At 33.7% G+C, this 18,564-nt stretch overlaps 1 protein-coding gene across 1 annotated transcript in view; it reads left to right on the plus strand.

Moving 5' to 3' along the window:
• The window catches only part of LOC148945341 (dual 3',5'-cyclic-AMP and -GMP phosphodiesterase 11-like), a 256,119-nt gene that overhangs the window by 86,592 nt on the left and 150,963 nt on the right, over positions 1–18,564 (plus strand). The window contains exon 7 of the mRNA XM_089099013.1: positions 15,346–15,453. Coding sequence (XP_088955139.1) covers positions 15,346–15,453 — 108 coding nt within the window. The remainder of the gene's footprint in view (positions 1–15,345; positions 15,454–18,564) is intronic.

Raw genomic sequence — 18,564 nt, forward strand, 5'->3', positions numbered from 1 at the left:
GGGATTTGCGAATTGGAGGAGATGGGATGATAGTGTACTGTATAATACACAAGTGAGGTTTTGGAGAGTATTATCAATTTAAAATAGTTTAGAAATAAAAAAAATTTTAACAAGAAATGGCTGAAAAGTGTTTTGAGGGAGATGGGATTGCATGGAGGGTTGAGTTGCACCCAATATACCTCATTCTTTTATTCTAACTTAACTTGTAGGAATAGGACTTCATTCCATCGGCTAAATCAGTTTATTCATCTATAATGGTGAACAAAAAGACTATTAATTCTCCGTATTCTTCTTCTTCTTCTGATCATGCGCCCATGCCTCCTTCTCACTCGGGGTCAGTTGACGTCTCAGTATCCGGTAAAAATTGCATATTCCACTCGTTCTCCACACCTCGTAATATCCATCATGAGTAATATAGTGTGAGTCATCGATCTTAGGTTCCCGATCTAGACATGAAAATTAAAAGGCTTAAAATATATGGAATTTGTATAAGCTGTAATGGGCAAAAATTATTACTTCACGATCAATCTTATATACATAAAGATAATGTATTAAAAAGACCGTAAAAAAAATTTTGTTTCAGTGTAAGCCCGTGCATCTTCTATGGTAAGCATCATTTATCAGATAGCTAAGGAGGGTTCAGTTACATGAGGGTTCAGTTAAAGAGGGTTCAGTTGCATGGGGGATTCAGAAGCTTGGGATTCAGTTAAAGAATACCTCCTCGACAGATATATTTTTTTAATGTATTTTATAGCTATTACCAAAACGTCTAGCATAAAGAGCAAGGTATTTCGGAGGGGGTAGCTCGCTTCATATACGGGATAATTTGCATTCGTCTTAGTTTTTAATGATGTTCCTTATTTCCAGTTGAAAATGCTTATTTTTCAATTTAATTGGGATGAAAAGTTAAAGTCTAGCATAAAGAGCAAGGTATTTAGGAGGGTGCAGTTCACTTCATATACCGGATAATTTCTATTTGTCTTAGTTTTAATGATGCTCCTTATTCCTTGTTGAAAATGCTTATTTTTTAGAACACACCTCTGGCATACACAATGGAGAAATTTCATTCAAAAAATTATGAAAAAATTGTAAGTAAGTAACAATGTCTGGGGACCGGAACTTCTCAAATAATAAATCCCAGGAACCTAACACCCACGAAAATCTAAAAAAACTAGGTCTGAAAACTCAAACAGCTAATTAACTTTTCTAATTCATGATTTCATCTAGACATGAAAATTAAAAGGCTTAAAATATATGGAATTTGTATAGGCTGTAATTGGCAAAAATTATTACTTCACGATCGAACTTATATACATAAAGATAATGTATTAAAAAGACCGTAAAATTTTTTTTTTTTTCAGTGTAAGCCCGTGCAACTTCTATGGTAAGCACCATTTATCAGATAGCTAAGGAGGGTTCAGTTACATGAGGGTTCAGTTAAAGAGGGTGCAGTTGCACTGGGGATTCAGAAGCTTGGGATTCAGTTAAAGAATACCTCCTCGACAGATATATTTTTTTAATGTATTTTATAGCTATTACCAAAACATCTAGCATAAAGAGCAAGGTATTTCGGAGGGGGGCAGCTCGCTTCATATACGGGATAATTTGCATTCGTCTTAGTTTTTAATGATGTTCCTTATTTCCAGTTGAAAATACTTATTTTTTAATTTATTTGGGATGAAAAGTTAAAGTCTAGCATAAAGAGCAATGTATTTAGGAGGATGCAGTTCACTTCATATACCGGATAATTTCTATTTGTCTTAGTTTTAATGATGCTCCTTATTCCTTGTTGAAAATGCTTATTTTTTAGAAGTCACCTCTTGCATACACAATGGAGAAATTTCATTCACAAAATTATGAAAAAATTGTAAGTAAGTAACAATGTCTGGGGACCGGAACTTCTCAAATAATAACTCCCAGGAACCTAACACCCAAGAAAATCTAAAAAACTAGGTCTGAAAACCCAAACAGCTAATTAACTTTTCTAATTCATGATTTCATCTAGACATGAAAATTAAAAGGCTTAAAATATATGGAATTTGTATAAGCTGTAATGGGCAAAAATTATTACTTCACGATCAAACTTATATACATAAAGATAATGTATTAAAAAGACCGTGAAAAATTTTTTTTTTCAGTGTAAGCCCGTGCAACTTCTATGGTAAGCACCATTTATCAGATAGCTAAGGAGGGTTCAGTTACATGAGGGTTCAGTTAAAGAGGGTTCAGTTGCATGGGGGATTCAGAAGCTTGGGATTCAGTTAAAGAATACCTCCTCGACAGATATATTTTTTTAATGTATTTTATAGCTATTACCAAAACGTCTAGCATAAAGAGCAAGGTATTTCGGAGGGGGCAGCTCACTTCATATACGGGATAATTTGCATTCGTCTTAGTTTTTAATGATGCTCCTTATTTCCAGTTGAAAATGCTTATTTTTTAATTTAATTGGGATGAAAAGTTAAAGTGTACCATAAAGAGCAAGGTATTTAGGAGGGTGCAGTTCACTTCATATACCGGATAATTTCTATTTGTCTTAGTTTTAGTGATGCTCCTTATTCCTTGTTGAAAATGCTTATTTTTTAGAAGTCACCTCTTGCATACACAATGGAGAAATTTCATTCAAAAAATTATGAAAAAATTGTAAGTAAGTAACAATGTCTGGGGACCGGAACTTCTCAAATAATAAATCCCACGAACCTAACACCCACGAAAATCTAAAAAACTAGGTCTGAAAACCCAAACAGCTAATTAACTTTTCTAATTCATGATTTCATCTAGACATGAAAATTAAAAGGCTTAAAATATATGGAATTTGTATAAACTGTAATGGGCAAAAATTATTACTTCACGATCGATCTTATATACATAAAGATAATGTATTAAAAAGACCGTCAAAAATTTTTTTTTTCAGTGTAAGCCCGTGCAACTTCTATGGTAAGCACCATTTATCAGATAGCTAAGGAGGGTTCAGTTACATGAGGGTTCAGTTAAGGAAGGTTCAGTTGCATGGGGGATTCAGAAGCTTGGGATTCAGTTAAAGAATACCTCCTCGACAAATATATTTTTGTAATGTATTTTATAGCTATTACCAAAACGTCTAGCATAAAGGGCAAGGTGTTTCGGAGGGGGCAACTCGCTTCCTATACGGGATAATTTGCATTCGTCTTCCTTTTTAATGATTTTCCTTATTTCCAATTTAAAATGATTATTTTTTTATTTAATGGGGGTGAAAAGTCAAAGTCTACCATAAAGAGCAAGGTATTTAGGAGGGTGCAGTTCACTTCATATACCGGATAATTTCTATTTGTCTTAGTTTTAGTGATGCTCCTTATTCCTTGTTGAAAATGCTTATTTTTTAGAAGTCACCTCTTGCATACACAATGGAGAAATTTCATTCAAAAAATTATGAAAAAATTGTAAGTAAGTAACAATGTCTGGGGACCGGAACTTCTCAAATAATAAATCCCACGAACCTAACACCCACGAAAATCTAAAAAACTAGGTCTGAAAACCCAAACAGCTAATTAACTTTTCTAATTCATGATTTCATCTAGACATGAAAATTAAAAGGCTTAAAATATATGGAATTTGTATAAGCTGTAATGGGCAAAAGTTATTACTTCACGATCGATCTTATATACATAAAGATAATGTATTAAAAAGACCGTCAAAAATTTTTTTTTCAGTGTAAGCCCGTGCAACTTTTATGGTAAGCACCATTTATCAGATAGCTAAGGAGGGTTCAGTTACATGAGGGTTCAGTTAAGGAAGGTTCAGTTGCATGGGGGATTCAGAAGCTTGGGATTCAGTTAAAGAATACCTCCTCGACAAATATATTTTTTTAATGTATTTTATAGCTATTACCAAAACGTCTAGCATATATTGCAGTTTCTATAAAAATGACTGAATTACAAAATCAAAATTAAATTGCATTTACTACTTTTCGTTTAAACTATTGCAGTTTCTATAAAAATTTGAAAGCTAAAAGTTAAAAAGCCGTTAACCAAGTTTAGCGAAATAAAAGCGTCTATTTGCGTTCCACTTCATGATTCGAATTGTAAGAAGGAACTGAACACACATCACTCCATTTTTAAGGCATTTTATACGTTATATCTTGGAAATTAAAAGAAATTAAGCCCCTTCTTATCAGATCCAAAATGCTTAATATCCCCAAGCATATGCGGTAACGGTTAATTATTACGAAAATCATAAGGGAGAGGAATCCATATCTTGGAAATTAAAAGAAATTAAACCTCTTCTTATCAGATTCAAACGCTTAATACCCCAAGCATATGCGACTCAAATTTCACTTTAGAGTGCTAACGTGTATCTGATGAAATAATTTAAGTCCAGTTTCAGAATTCCTATCAAGTCGAACAATAAAGCAAAAACGAAAACAACTAAAAAAAAAACCATAATTTTAAACAGTTTTTGGGAAACAAGGTGAAAGTAAAGTGCAACTCGTATAAATGAAACCCAAAACGAACAAAAACTACAATAATTAACCGAGTCAAACTCAAAACGAGCAGAAATTAACATAAGTTGGGCGCAAAACCCCTATACCTTCCCAAGACACGAAAAAAATTTGTATTTTACTGAAAAAATACAAATGGTTTTACTTTTACACCTTTATTAAATCAAATGATATTAACATTTTGATTACTAAATATCAATATATGTATATTAAACTGACAATGCACATTCACTTGTATTTTTCAGTAAAGTGCAAATTTTGTTCTGGTCTTGTGAAGGCATAGGGGTTTCGCACCCAACTTATGTTAATTTCTGGTCGTTTTGAGTTTGACTCGGTTAATTATTGTCATTTCTGTTCATTTTGGGTTTCATTTATTTATCGATGCTGATTTGTGGCTGTTTCACGATTGGTAGATTATTTGATGTTATTTTTGCTAATTTTTTGTTTAATGGAGTTCTTTACTTTTCTTTGAAAAACTTATTTTGTGGAAAAAGTGTTTTTTTTTAAATTTTTTCTAATTAAGAACGAAAATCCTTTTGTGGGAACAACTTATGTTGTTGCGAGGAATGTCATTTTTGTAATGAGACCCAGAAAGCGTTTCAAAAAAAAATTCTTCCCTGGATTTGCCATAAATTCGCTGCTTACGCTGAATAACCAAGTAAGCAAATATATCGAAGAAAAGAAGACGCCTGTAAGGGTATTTCAGTCCTTTACGTACACGTAAAGGAACCAAAAGCTTCCCTCAAAAAGAGAATTTTCTAAAATGGTGCACATTTCAACTGGACTCAGAAATACTAAGCTTTAATAGCGTGAATCGTGCTTCAAAAACTCCGGCTTGCTGCAGGATTAATTAAAAATAGGACGTTAGCCCACTAAGTTTTAACAAATAGTTCATAGTGTTAAATTGTAATGAAGGAGTGACTTAGCTCAATTGTAACCGAAACTCAAAAATGGAATTTTGATAACAATTGACAAGAATTGGGTTTTTATGCAGATTGCAAATATATAAATTTCATTACGTTTAATATCTAGCCACCAAATGCTCCAAGCCTCAGAAGAAAAAGGGATTTAAAGTACCAAGATTTTAGCGCAAATAGTGAGGTGTTGAGGAGCGGTGCAATCTCGGTCATATACGTAATAATTTTCATTTGTTTTAAGTTCTAATGTTGCTCCTTACTTTCAATTGGAAAAATATGTTTTTTTAATTTAATTTTTATGTAATGATTTCTTCAAATAATATCAAGAGGATTTTTTTTACACTGCTCACAGTGTAGAATGTGTTACTAAGATTTTGTTTCAAAATATTTTTGGTCTATCGACCTAGTGGTACTAAAATATCGTAAGAGGGCACATTTGACTGGAATTTAAAAGTTCTAGTGCCATTTTAAAGTGACCAAAAAGATTGGATGGTAACTACGCCGCCTCTCACGCCTCTTACTGGCATTATTTAGAAAACGATAATACAATATATAAAAAAAAATTTCAACTGAAAGTAAGGAGCAAAATTAAAACTTAAAACGAAGAGAATTATTACGTATACGAAGGGGATTTCCCTCTCATAACCTCGCTCTTTGCACTAAAGTTTGAATTTTGTTCCAATTCCTTAAGAACGACTCCTAAAACATAAGGTTCGTTTAAGTTCTAATGTTGCTCCTTACCTTCAATTGGAAAAATATATTTTTTTTTAATTTAATTTTTATGTAATGATTTCTTCAAATAATATCAAGAGGATTTATTTTTACACTGCTCACAGTGTAGAATGTGCTACTAAAATATTGTTTCAAAATATTTTTGGTCCATCTACCTAGTGGTACTAAAATATCGTAAGAGGGCTCATTTGACTGGAAATTAAAAGTTCTAGTGCCATTTTTAAGTGACCAAAAAGATTGGATGGTAACTACGCCGCCTCTCAAGCCTCTTTTTTCCGTAATCGTGCAGTCAAAATTTGACACGACACACAAACAGAGTCATAGTGAGAGAGATATCCAAAAATTTGGGTTGATCTAGGTTCACTTAGAGTGGTGCGCCAATCTAAGTGAACCTACATCAACCCAACTTTTTGGATATCTCTCTCACTATGACTCTGTTTGTGTGTCGTGTCAAATTTTGACTGCACGATTACGGAAAAAAGAGGCGTGAGAGGTGGCGTAGTTACCATCCAATCTTTTTGGTCACTTAAAATGGTACTAGAACTTTTAATTTCCAGTCAAATGAGCCCTCTTACGATATTTTAGTACCACTAGGTCGATAGACCAAAAATATTTTGAAACAAAATTTTAGTAGCACATTCTACACTGTGAGCAGTGTAAAAATAAATCCTCTTGATATTATTTGAAGAAATCATTACATAAAAATTAAATTAAAAAAAAACATATTTTTCCAATTGAAGGTAAGGAGCAACATTAGAACTTAAACGAACCTTATGTTTTAGGATTCGTTCTTAAGGAATTGGAACAAAATTCAAACTTTAGTGCAAAGAGCGAGGTTATGGGAGGGAAATCCCCTTCGTATACGTAATAATTCTCTTCGTTTTAAGTTTTAATTTTGCTCCTTACTTTCAGTTGAAAAAACTTTTTTTATATATTGTAGTATCGTTTTCTAAATAATGCCAGTAAGAGGCGTGAGAGGCGGCGTAGTTACCATCCAATCTTTTTGGTCACTTTAAAATGGCACTAGAACTTTTAAATTCCAGTCAAATGTGCCCTCTTACGATATTTTAGTACCACTAGGTCGATAGACCAAAAATATTTTGAAACAAAATCTTAGTAACAAATTCTACAATGTGAGCAGTGTAAAAACAAATCCTCTTGATATTATTTGAAGAAATCATTACATAAAAATTAAATTAAAAAAACATATTTTTCCAATTGAATGTAAGGAGCAACATTAGAACTTAAAACAAATGAAAATTATTACGTATATGAACGAGATTGCACCGCTCCTCAACACCTCACTATTTACGCTAAAATCTTGGTACTTTAAATCTCTTTTTCTTCTGAGGCTTGGAGCATTTGGTGGCTAGATATTAAACGTAATGAAATTTATATATTTGCAATCTGCATAAAAACCCAATTCTTGTCAATTGTTATCAAAATTCCATTTTTGAGTTTCGGTTACAATTGAGCTAAGTCACCTTCATTACAATTTAACACTATGAACTATTTGTTAAAACTTATTGGGCTAACGTCCTATTTTTAATTAATCCTGTAGCAAACTGGAGTTTTTGAAGCACGATTCACGCTATTAAAGCTTAGTATTTCCGAGTTCAGTTGAAATGTGCACCATTTTAGAAAATTCTCATTTTTGGGGAAGCTGTTGGTTCCTTTACGTGTACGTAAAGGACTGAAATACCCTTACAGGTGTCTTCTTTTCTTCGATATATTTGCTTACTTGGTTATTCAGTGTAAGCAGCGAATTTATGGCAAATCCAGGGAAGAATTTTTTTTTGAAACGCTTTCTGGGTCTCATTACAAAAATGACGTTCCTCGCAAAAACATAAGTTGTTCCCACAAAAGGATTTTCGTTCTTAATTAGAAAAAATTAAAAAAAAACACTTTCTCCACAAATTAGTTTTTCAAAGAAAAGTAAAGAACTCCATTAAACAAAAAATTAGCAAAAATAACATAAAATAATCTACCAATCGTGAAACTGCCACAAATCAGCATCGATAAATAAATGAAACCCAAAATGAACAGAAATTACAATAATTAACCGAGTCAAACTCAAAACGAGCAGAAATTAACATAAGTTGGGCGCGAAACCCCTATGCCTTCCCAAGGCCAGAACAAAATCTGCACTTTACTGAAAAATACAAGTGAATGTGCATTGTCAGTTTAATATACATATATTGATATTTAGTAATCAAAATGTTAATATCATTTGATTTAATAAAGGTGTAAAAGTAAAACCATTTGTATTTTTTCAGTAAAGTGCAAATTTTGTTCGTGTCTTGGGAAGGTATAGGGGGTTGGCGCCCAACTTATGTTAATTTCTGCTCGTTTTGAGTTTGACTCGGTTAATTATTGTAGTTTTTGTTCGTTTTGGGTTTCATTTATACGAGTTGCACTTTACTTTCACCTTGTTTCCCAAAAACTGTTTAAAATTATGGGGTTTTTTTTTGTAGTTGTTTTCGTTTTTGCTTTATTGTTCGAGTTGATAGGAATTCTGAAACTGGACTTAAATTATTTCATCAGATACACGTTAGCACTCTAAAGTGAAATTTGACTCGTATATGCTTGGGGTATTAAGCGTTTGAATATGATAAGAAGAGGCTTAATTTCTTTTAATTTCCAAGATATAGAATCCTCTCCCTTATGATTTTAGTAATAATTAACCGTTACCGAATATGCTTGGGGATATTAAGCGTTTTGGATCTGATAAGAAGGGGCTTAATTTCTTTTAATTTCCAAGATATAACGTATAAAATGCCTTAAAAATGGAGTGATGTGTGTTCAGTTCCTTCTTACAATTCGAATCATGAAGTGGAACGCAAATAGACGCTTTTATTTCGCTAAACTTGGTGAGCAGCTTTTTAACTTTTAGCTTTCAAATTTTAATAGAAACTGCAATAGTTTAAACGAAAAGTAGTAAATGCAATTTAATTTTGATTTTGTAATTCAGTCATTTTTATAGAAACTGCAATATATGCTAGACGTTTTGGTAATAGCTATAAAATACATTAAAAAAATATATTTGTCGAGGAGGTAATCTTTAACTGAATCCCAAGCTTCTGAATCCCCCATGCAACTGAACCCTCTTTAACTGAACCCTCATGTAACTGAACCCTCCTTAGCTATCTGATAAATGGTGCTTACCATAAAAGTTGCACGGGCTTACACTGAAAAAAAAAATTTTTACGGTATTTTTAATACATTATCTTTATGTATATAAGTTCGATCGTGAAGTAATAATTTTTGCCCATTACAGCTTATACAAATTCCATATATTTTAAGCCTTTTAATTTTCATGTCTAGATGAAATCATGAATTAGAAAAGTTAATTAGCTGTTTGGGTTTTCAGACCTAGTTTTTTAGATTTTCTTTGGTTTTAGGTTCCTGGGAGTTATTATTTGAGAAGTTCCGGCCCCAGACATTGTTACTTACTTACAATTTTTTCATAATTTTTTGAATGAAATTTCTCCATTGTGTATGCAAGAGGTGACTTCTAAAAAATAAGCATTTTCAACAAGGAATAAGGAGCATCAATAAAACTAAGACAAATAGAAATTATCCGGTATATGAAGTGAACTGCACCCTCCTAAATACCTTGCTCTTTATGGTAGACTTTAACTTCTCATCCCAATTAAATTAAAAAATAAGCATTTTCAACTGGAAATAAGGAACATCATTAAAAACTAAGACGAATGAAAATCATCCCGTATATGAAGCAAGCTGCCCTCTCCAAAATACCTTGCTCTTTATGCTAGATGTTTTGGTAATAGCTATAAAATACATTTAAAAAATATATCTGTCGAGGAGGTATTCTTTAACTGAACCCCAAGCTTCTGAATCCCCCATGCAACTGAACCCTCTTTAACTGAACCCTCCTTATCTATCTGATAAATGGTGCTTACTATAGAAGTTACAGGGGCTCACACTGAAAAAAAAATTTTTTTACGGTCTTTTTAATACATTATCTTTATGTATATAAGATCGATCGTGAAGTAATAATTTTTGCCCATTACAGTTTATACAAATTCCATATATTTTAAGCCTTTTAATTTTCATGTCTAGATGAAATCATGAATTAGAAAAGTTAATTAGCTGTTTGGGTTTTCAGACCTAGTTTTTTAGATTTTCGTGGGTGTTAGGTTCGTGGGATTTATTATTTGAGAAGTTCCGGTCCCCAGACATTGTTACTTACTTACAATTTTTTCATAATTTTTGAATGAAATTTCTCCATTGTGTATGCAAGAGGTGACTTCTAAAAAATGAGCATTTTCAACAAGGAATAAGGAGCATCATTAAAACTAAGACAAATAGAAATTATCCGGTATATGAAGTGAACTGCACCTTGCTCTTTATGCTAGACTTTAACTTCTCATCCCAATTAAATTAAAAAATAAGCATTTTCAACTGGAAATAAGGAACATCATTAAAAACTAAGACGAATGCAAATTTTCCCGTATATGAAGCGAGCTGCCCCCCTCCGAAATACCTTGCTCTTTATGCTAGACGTTTTGCTAATAGCTATAAAATACATTAAAAAAATATATCTGTCGACGAGGTAATCTTTAACTGAACCCCAAGCTTCTGAATCCCCCATGCAACTGAACCCTCTTTAACTGAAACCTCATGTAACTGAACCCTCCTTAGCTATCAGATAAATGTTGCTTACCATAGAAGTTTCACGGGCTTACACTGAAAAAAAAAATTTTTACGGTCTTTTTAATACATTATCTTTATGTATATAAGATTGATCGTGAAGTAATAATTTTTGCCCTTTACAGCTTATACAAATTCCATATATTTTAAGCCTTTTAATTTTCATGTCTAGATGAAATCATGAATTAGAAAATTTAATTAGCTGTATGGGTTTTCAGACCTAGTTTTTTAGATTTTCGTGGGTGTTAGGTTCGTGGTATTTATTATTTGAGAAGTTCCGGTCCCCAGACATTGTTACTTACTTACAATTTTTTCATAATTTTTTGAATGAAATTTCTCCACTGTGTATGCAAGAGGTGTCTTCTAAAAAATAAGCATTTTCAACCAGGAATAAGGAGCATCATTAAAACTAAGACAAATAGAATTTATCCGGTATATGAAGTGAACTGCACCTTGCTCTTTATGCTAGACTTTAACTTCTCATCCCAATTAAATTAAAAAATAAGCATTTTCAACTGGAAATAAGGAACATCATTAAAAACTAAGACGAATGCAAATTATCCCGTATATGAAGCGAGCTGCCCCCTCTAAAATACCTTGCTCTTTATGCTAGACGTTTTGCTAATAGCTCTAAAATACATTAAAAAAATATAACTGTCGAGGAGGTATTCTTTAACTGAATCCCAAGCTTCTGAATCCCCCATGCAACTGAACCCTCTTTAACTGAACCCTCATGTAACTGAACCCTCCTTAGCTATCTGATAAATGGTGCTTACTATAGAAGTTGCAGGGGCTTACACTGAAAAAAAATTTTTTTACGGTCTTTTTAATACATTATCCTTATGTATATACGATTGATCGTGAAGTAATAATTTTTGCCCATTACAGCTTATACAGATTCCATATATTTTAAGCCTTTTAATTTTCTTGTCTAGACCGGGAACCTAAGATCGATGACTCACACTATCTTACTCATGATGGATATTATGAGATGTGGAGAACGAGTGGAATATGCAATTTTTACCGGATACTGAGACGTCAACTGACCCCGAGTGAGAAGGAGGAATGGGCGCATGATCAAAAGAAGAAGAAGAATACGGAGAATTAATTGTCTTTTTGTTCACCGTTATAGATGAATAAACTGATTTAGCCGATGGAATGAAGTCCTATTCCTACAAGTTAAGTTAGAATAAAAGAATGAGGTATATTGGGTGCAACTCAACCCTCAATGCAATCCATCTCCCTCAAAACACTTTTCAGCCATTTCTTGTTAATTTTTTTTTTTATTTCTAAACTATTTAAAATTGACAATACTACGCAAAACATCACTTGTGCATTATAAAGTACACTAACTTCACAACTCCTCCAATTCTCACATCCCCCCTCGTGCAACTGAACCCTACAAGTAACTGAACCCCTGTATAACCGAAACCCTGTACAACTGAATCCCCATGTTACTGAACCCTCGTGCTACTGAACCCTCGTGCAACTCGATCCAATTTAACTAAACCCCTGTGTAACTATACCCCCTTTAACTGAACCCTCGTGCAACTCGACCCAATTTAACTAAACCCCCGTGTAACTGTACCCCCTTTAACTGAACCCTCGTGCAATCTACCCTCCATGCAACCCATCCCCCTCAAAACACTTCAGCCATTTCTTTTTAAATTGACAGTACTTTTCAAACGTTACTTGTGTATTCTACAGACCACATCGGAGAGGTAAAGCGAGGTCAAGTCACAATGTCATTCTATCGTTACTTTTCAATTAAGCTATTGAATACCTTTTACCAATGTCTCTTGTATGCGTCAGATCTATTAAGTATCTGAGCATATTCTTTGTATTGTTGATGCAAGCATCCCATTTCTCATTCTTTAATTACCCGTGAGGCATTCTTAACCAAGGCAATATCTTTACGCAAATACCTTTTCGCAAAAAAATCGCAAATAGAGTTATTTTTACGTCACAATTTTCAACTTAAAACCATTCTAATTATAGCATCCCATTCCTCATACTTTAATTACCCTTTACGCTTTCTTAACCATCGCAATACCTTTACGCAAATACCTTTTCGCAAAAAATTCGTAAATAGAGTTATTTTTACGTCACAATTTTCAACTTAAAACCATTCTAATTATAGCATCCCATTCCTCATACTTTAATTACCCGTTACGCTTTCTTAATCATCGGAAGTTTAATTTGGTTATTGAACTGAGAAGTAATTACCCTTTTCAAAAACATTAGTCGTTCTATTAATGAACCCGTGAAACGAAACCAGTCAGATTGCATCACACAATCTCGCTCCTAGTTCCAAAACGTGGGTGTCACCAAAACATGCTTGAGTACATTATACCTTGCCAAGTTTTTTAAAAAAACAACTAATCAAGTTACCATATGGACTAACCGCCGCTCTCTCTAACCGATTGACCCAAAAAAAATGAGTGTCACATTAGAAAACCCGTCTGGTAAGGCAAGTACCGTTCGTAGTAATAGGTGACTGACCCGTGGTAAGTCAATGTACCGGTTAAACTACACGCATATCCATGTAGGTTTTTTTGTAGGTTTTCAACGAATTATACCCTTACTACTTATGCCCCAAGGGCATAACTTACAACCCTTGTCCTGAGAGCTGTGAGGGTTTGGGTTTGTCTTCCTCAAAGACATAATTTTCAGACCTTTCAACTACATTGAACAAAATGGCTATATCAAAATGTTAATCGGAAGTGTTTGGGGAAATAAAGAGCGTGGGGGACATTCGCCCTCCGATAACTTTCGACTATTAATGAGGGCACTAGCCCTCTCAATTTCCAATCGAATGAACCCTTTTTAAAGTTTCTACGACAACGATTTCTATAAAAATCTTATATGCCCTCAGGGCGTAATTTACAACCTTCGGCCTGAGGGATGTGGGGGGAGGGGGTGTCATCCTCAAAGGTATTATCTCCGGACCTTTCAATTACGTTTAACAAAATGTATAAATCAAATTTTTGATTGGAGGTTTTTGGGTAAATGGTGGGCGTGGGAAGGGATTTAGTTGCCCTCCAATCACTTTTGACTATTAAAAAGGGCACTAGTTCTCTCAATTTTCAATTGAATGAACCCTTTTTGAAGTTTCTACAACAACGCTTTCTATATAAACCTTAATTATATTCAACCCTTGCACTGATGGCTGTAGGGGTATTGTAATCCTCAAAGACATAATTTTTGACCTTTCAACAACGTAGAACAAAATAGCTATCTCAAAAATTTGATTGGATGTGTTTATAGGGAAATGGTGGGCTTGAGAAGGGGTAGTTGCCCTCCAATCACTTTCAACTATTAAAAAGGGCACTAGCCCCTTCAGTTTCCAATCGAATGAACCCTTTTTGAAGTTTATACGGTAACTCTTTCGATACCAAGTGCCCTGGTCTAAAAAAAAAAAAAAAAAAAAAAAAAAAATACATTGTGCCAATATTGTTCTTTACTTAGGCAACGCTATTGCGCTACCTAGGATATTTATGTATTTCAAACACTTAAGCACACGAAAATAATCCTACATTATGCAGCCATCCACAGTAAGTTTAAGTTTTATTTTCTCATTTAAATTTCCGTCGAGCAATAACTTCTCCCACATAAAAAAACAATAAATCCCTTCTTCTGTAAAATTTTCAGATACACTTTTCGTTTTTAATAATTTCTTAGACCTCACTGCTTTTCCATTTACAAAAAACTAAACAAGAAAAACGGGGTTTAATTTCTATGGAGCAGTGAATAAAACACATTTAATGAAACACAAATACTCTGATTATTTCGGCCCCACATCCTGGAGCCTTTCTCAACGTAAAAAAAAAAAATCTTACATAAACATAAAAAACATACTAAACAAACAAAAGAAAAAATATAAATAAATAGGAAAAGAAAACTCACATATTAAATAAACAAACTCCATTCACTGCCGTATAAAATCGAATGCTTATATTGACACACCTTCTCGCAGAATATAAATTGTTCAATTATAAATTGAACAGATTCGTTTGCTTGCAAGCTTGCAAGCAAACGAATCTGTTCAATTTATAATTCAAACATTGGGTGATGAACCTGTGAGATCTATTTAGGGGTTATGGACCGGGGGTTAGCTGACCTTTTTTGTTTTAGTTTAAGTATAAATATATTCTCATTTTTTGATAGATGTCAATTTATATTCTGTGAGAAGGTATGTCAATATCAGCATTCGATTTTATACGGCAGTGAATGGAGTTTGTTTATTTAATATGTGAGTTTTCTTTTCCTATTTATTTATATTTTTTCTTTTGTTTGTTTAGTATGTTTTTTATGTTTATGTAAGAATTCTTTTTTTTCGTTGAGAAAGGCTCCCGGATGTGGGGCCAAAATATTTGGAGTATTTGTGTTTAATGAAATGTGTTGTATTCACTGCTTTATATAAATTAAAACCCGTTTTTCTTGTTTAATTCTTTTTCGTTTTGGGCACAATGATTTGCAATGATATATGTATATACCTCTACTGTTGAAAACGCTGACGCTAAAATTAAATTTGATTTATTGCAGGATTCCCGATTCAATCATGACATTGATTTGATGACTGGTTATAAAACACGAAGCATGATCTGTATGCCAATTAAAGATGCAAATGGTGATGTTATTGGGGTGGCTCAGGTAAGAAATTAATCTAAATTTTTTTTTTATGTGGATATGTCAAATGGTTATGGATTCAATTGTGATAATCTTTGTGCAATTTTTTTTCTGAATTGTAATACCAAAGCCTAATACCGTTCAATTCTCGGTGCCCCCTCCCAGGTGGTGTGAGAACAAATGCCTCCCAGCCCCTCCCACCTTCCCCTTCGATGCCTGCATATAGCCAATGGCTAAATACAACATTTTGCTGATTCTATTCGTTTGTGTTATTCTTGGGCTTATTTCGCACCAATAGCTGGCTTATAACAGATTTCTTTGTGTCAAGCTTGAATCAAGTTTCCTATGCTATGCAAAATAGGCTTACCACAAGCTTGCAAAACAAGCCAAAATTAAGTGATATTTTTTTGGCCTTTGATTGGGCGGTTGGATATACCTTTGACCATAGATAATTATTGGTACAAATGCCAAATCAAAGGCCAAAAAATATCACTTAATTTTGCCTTGTTTTTGTAAGCTTGTGGTAAGCCTGTTTGCCTAGCATAGGAAACTTGAACCGAGCTTGACGCAAGCATATTTGTTATGAGCCAGTTATTGGCACACTGAGCACGACTGAGTTTGAGATATCAAGAAAATATTGCCACCAAGCTCCCATGCTTTTGTCAAAATACTGTTGGAGGAAGACATAGTCAAAAGATACTAACGTTTCCTTCTTTAAATATGATGGGAATGTTGTTCACTAGCCACAGTCAAAGGTCCTAAAGAGTGTTATGTCAAGCAAAAGCTTCATGACCAAAAATACCGCAATAGTATGATAAACTTGGGAAAAAACAGATTTAATGGGATGGAACAAGCTTGCCAAAACAAGCAAAATTTAGTGATATTTTTTTGGCCTTTGATTTGGCGTTTGGCTATACCTTTGAGCATAGAGAATTATTGGTTCAAATGCCAAATCAAAGGCCAAAAAAATATCACTTAATTTTGCCTTGTTTTTGTAAGCTTGTGGTAAGCCTGTTTGCCTAGCATAGGAAACTTGAACCGAGCTTGACGCAAGCATATTTGTTATGAGCCAGTTATTGGCACACTGAGCACGACTGAGTTTGAGATATCAAGAAAATATTGCCACCAAGCTCCCATGCTTTTGTCAAAATACTGTTGGAGGAAGACATAGTCAAAAGGTACTAACGTTTCCTTCTCTAAATATGATGGGAATGTTGTTCACTAGCCACAGTCAAAGGTCCTAAAGAGTGTTATGTCAAGTAAAAGCTTCATAACCAAAAATACCGCAATAGTATGATAAACTTGGGAAAAAACAGATTTAATGGGATGGAACAAGCTTGCCAAAACAAGCAAAATCTAGTGATATTTTTTTGGCCTTTGATTTGGCGTTTGGTTATACTTTTAAGTATAGAGAATTATTGGTTCAAATAACAGATCAAAGGCAATTTGAAAAAAAGGGCCACACAACCAACCAAATTTTGTATATAGCCTTAGGTTATATCTGAGTATGTAAGGGGGGCTGAATCGCATTTGTCATGATTGCTCCTATATATTTGAAAAGAGTGTTAAATTGGGGATCAAATCGTTTTACGCTTTTGTTATTATAATGTTTAGTACAGAAAAGAAATCTTGCACCGAGATTCCTTCCATCTTTCCCAATTTTAATGGAAGTATATCGCCTAAAATTTGGTGATCAGAAAGGATATCCGAAAGCTTATCATAAGCTTTTCTGAAAGTTGTCTGGATTTCTTGAGGAAAACCTTACGATGAATGACAACGATAGGAATGAAAAGCTGTAAAACGTTATCTAAATGGGATGACAAGAAACGTTAATTATTGTAATTAGCTGTTGATTTTATTCAAACTGAAATGTAATTTAGGCTGAAAGTATATAACAAATTTAATAAGAATGAAATGAAGATATGTAAAAAACTCTCTGATTTCCGAGCTAAAGGTATTCTAAATTAAAATAAGAGGGCGCTCGAGATTAAAATTTGCCCTCTTATTTTGATTAGCGATTTCCTGTTTTGAAAAGAAAGTGGAGACTAAAGACCCCTTTCTAAAAAAATATTCCAGCTGTATTTATTCAGTAGTAAAATAATTTAAATCAGCTGAATGTTTAAGGTACCAAAAACATTAAGATGGAAATATTTTTTTACCCCCCATGTATCTCAGGTCTATTCATGCAGAGCTATTAGTAGGAACCTATCAGGAGGTACTGATTACACTAAGTGCTGCCATCTACAATTAAGTTTAACGCCGACAGGTTATAATTTATTCAAGGATTATCGATCCACGAAGGGGAGAGAATTTCTGAGAAATTGATTGCGTAATCGGTGGGGAGAATGTTTTGATTTAGGAAAAGGAAACAGGAAGTACATGCCTCCTTCTAAGCCAATCAGAGAGTCGGGTAAATATACTTATAAAACAATCAGAGGGCTGGTTAAAAATTATCGGGAGAGGATTGCAGAGAATATAAGGAAAGGATTTTCTCTATAGTTTTTATTAGTCTGAATAGAATTCAAAGGAGTGAGAAGAACAGTTTGACTTTACTCATTTGGATATATATGTATTGATGATGATGAGTGGAATGTTTACCCTATTAGAAGTTGATAGTGGAGTTGGTAGTAATAATACAAGAGCACCAAACATTGCGGTGGAAATCACGAGAGGATCACGACTTTGTCTGGAAAGGGATGAAGTATATGCAAGATATGTGATATCCTTGAGCAAATTTAAAATGGAGGATCAATTATGTTTCGCTGCAAAGGCTGATATAGCGCATGTGAAGAGACTTCAATGTGCTTCAAGTGCAATAGTAAAACATACCGAAGACAATAAACTGTATCGCTAATTGTTCATGCTTAATATTATTGTTGCAATTATTCAATAAAATGGTTTCAAAATCAAAATTGTCCTCTTTCGTTGTGTCAGGTTAGAAGGCTAGGGCTAACGAATCATGATCAGTATAAAATTTGAAAGTGGATACTATCGGAGAGGGGTTGTTGAGGATAAAATTGTTCATAATATCCATGCTTGACACTCACATCAACATTTTCAGCATTGAATAGATTCAATGAGGTAGTGCTTGAAGGTTGAGAATCCTTATGCGGTAGGTAGGACATCTTAGGAAAA

This window comes from Artemia sp. Qi Xiang Cuo, chromosome 13, assembly GCF_049724085.1.
Source record: "Artemia sp. Qi Xiang Cuo chromosome 13, ASM4972408v1, whole genome shotgun sequence".
Classification (NCBI taxonomy): Eukaryota; Metazoa; Arthropoda; class Branchiopoda; order Anostraca; family Artemiidae; genus Artemia; species Artemia sp. Qi Xiang Cuo.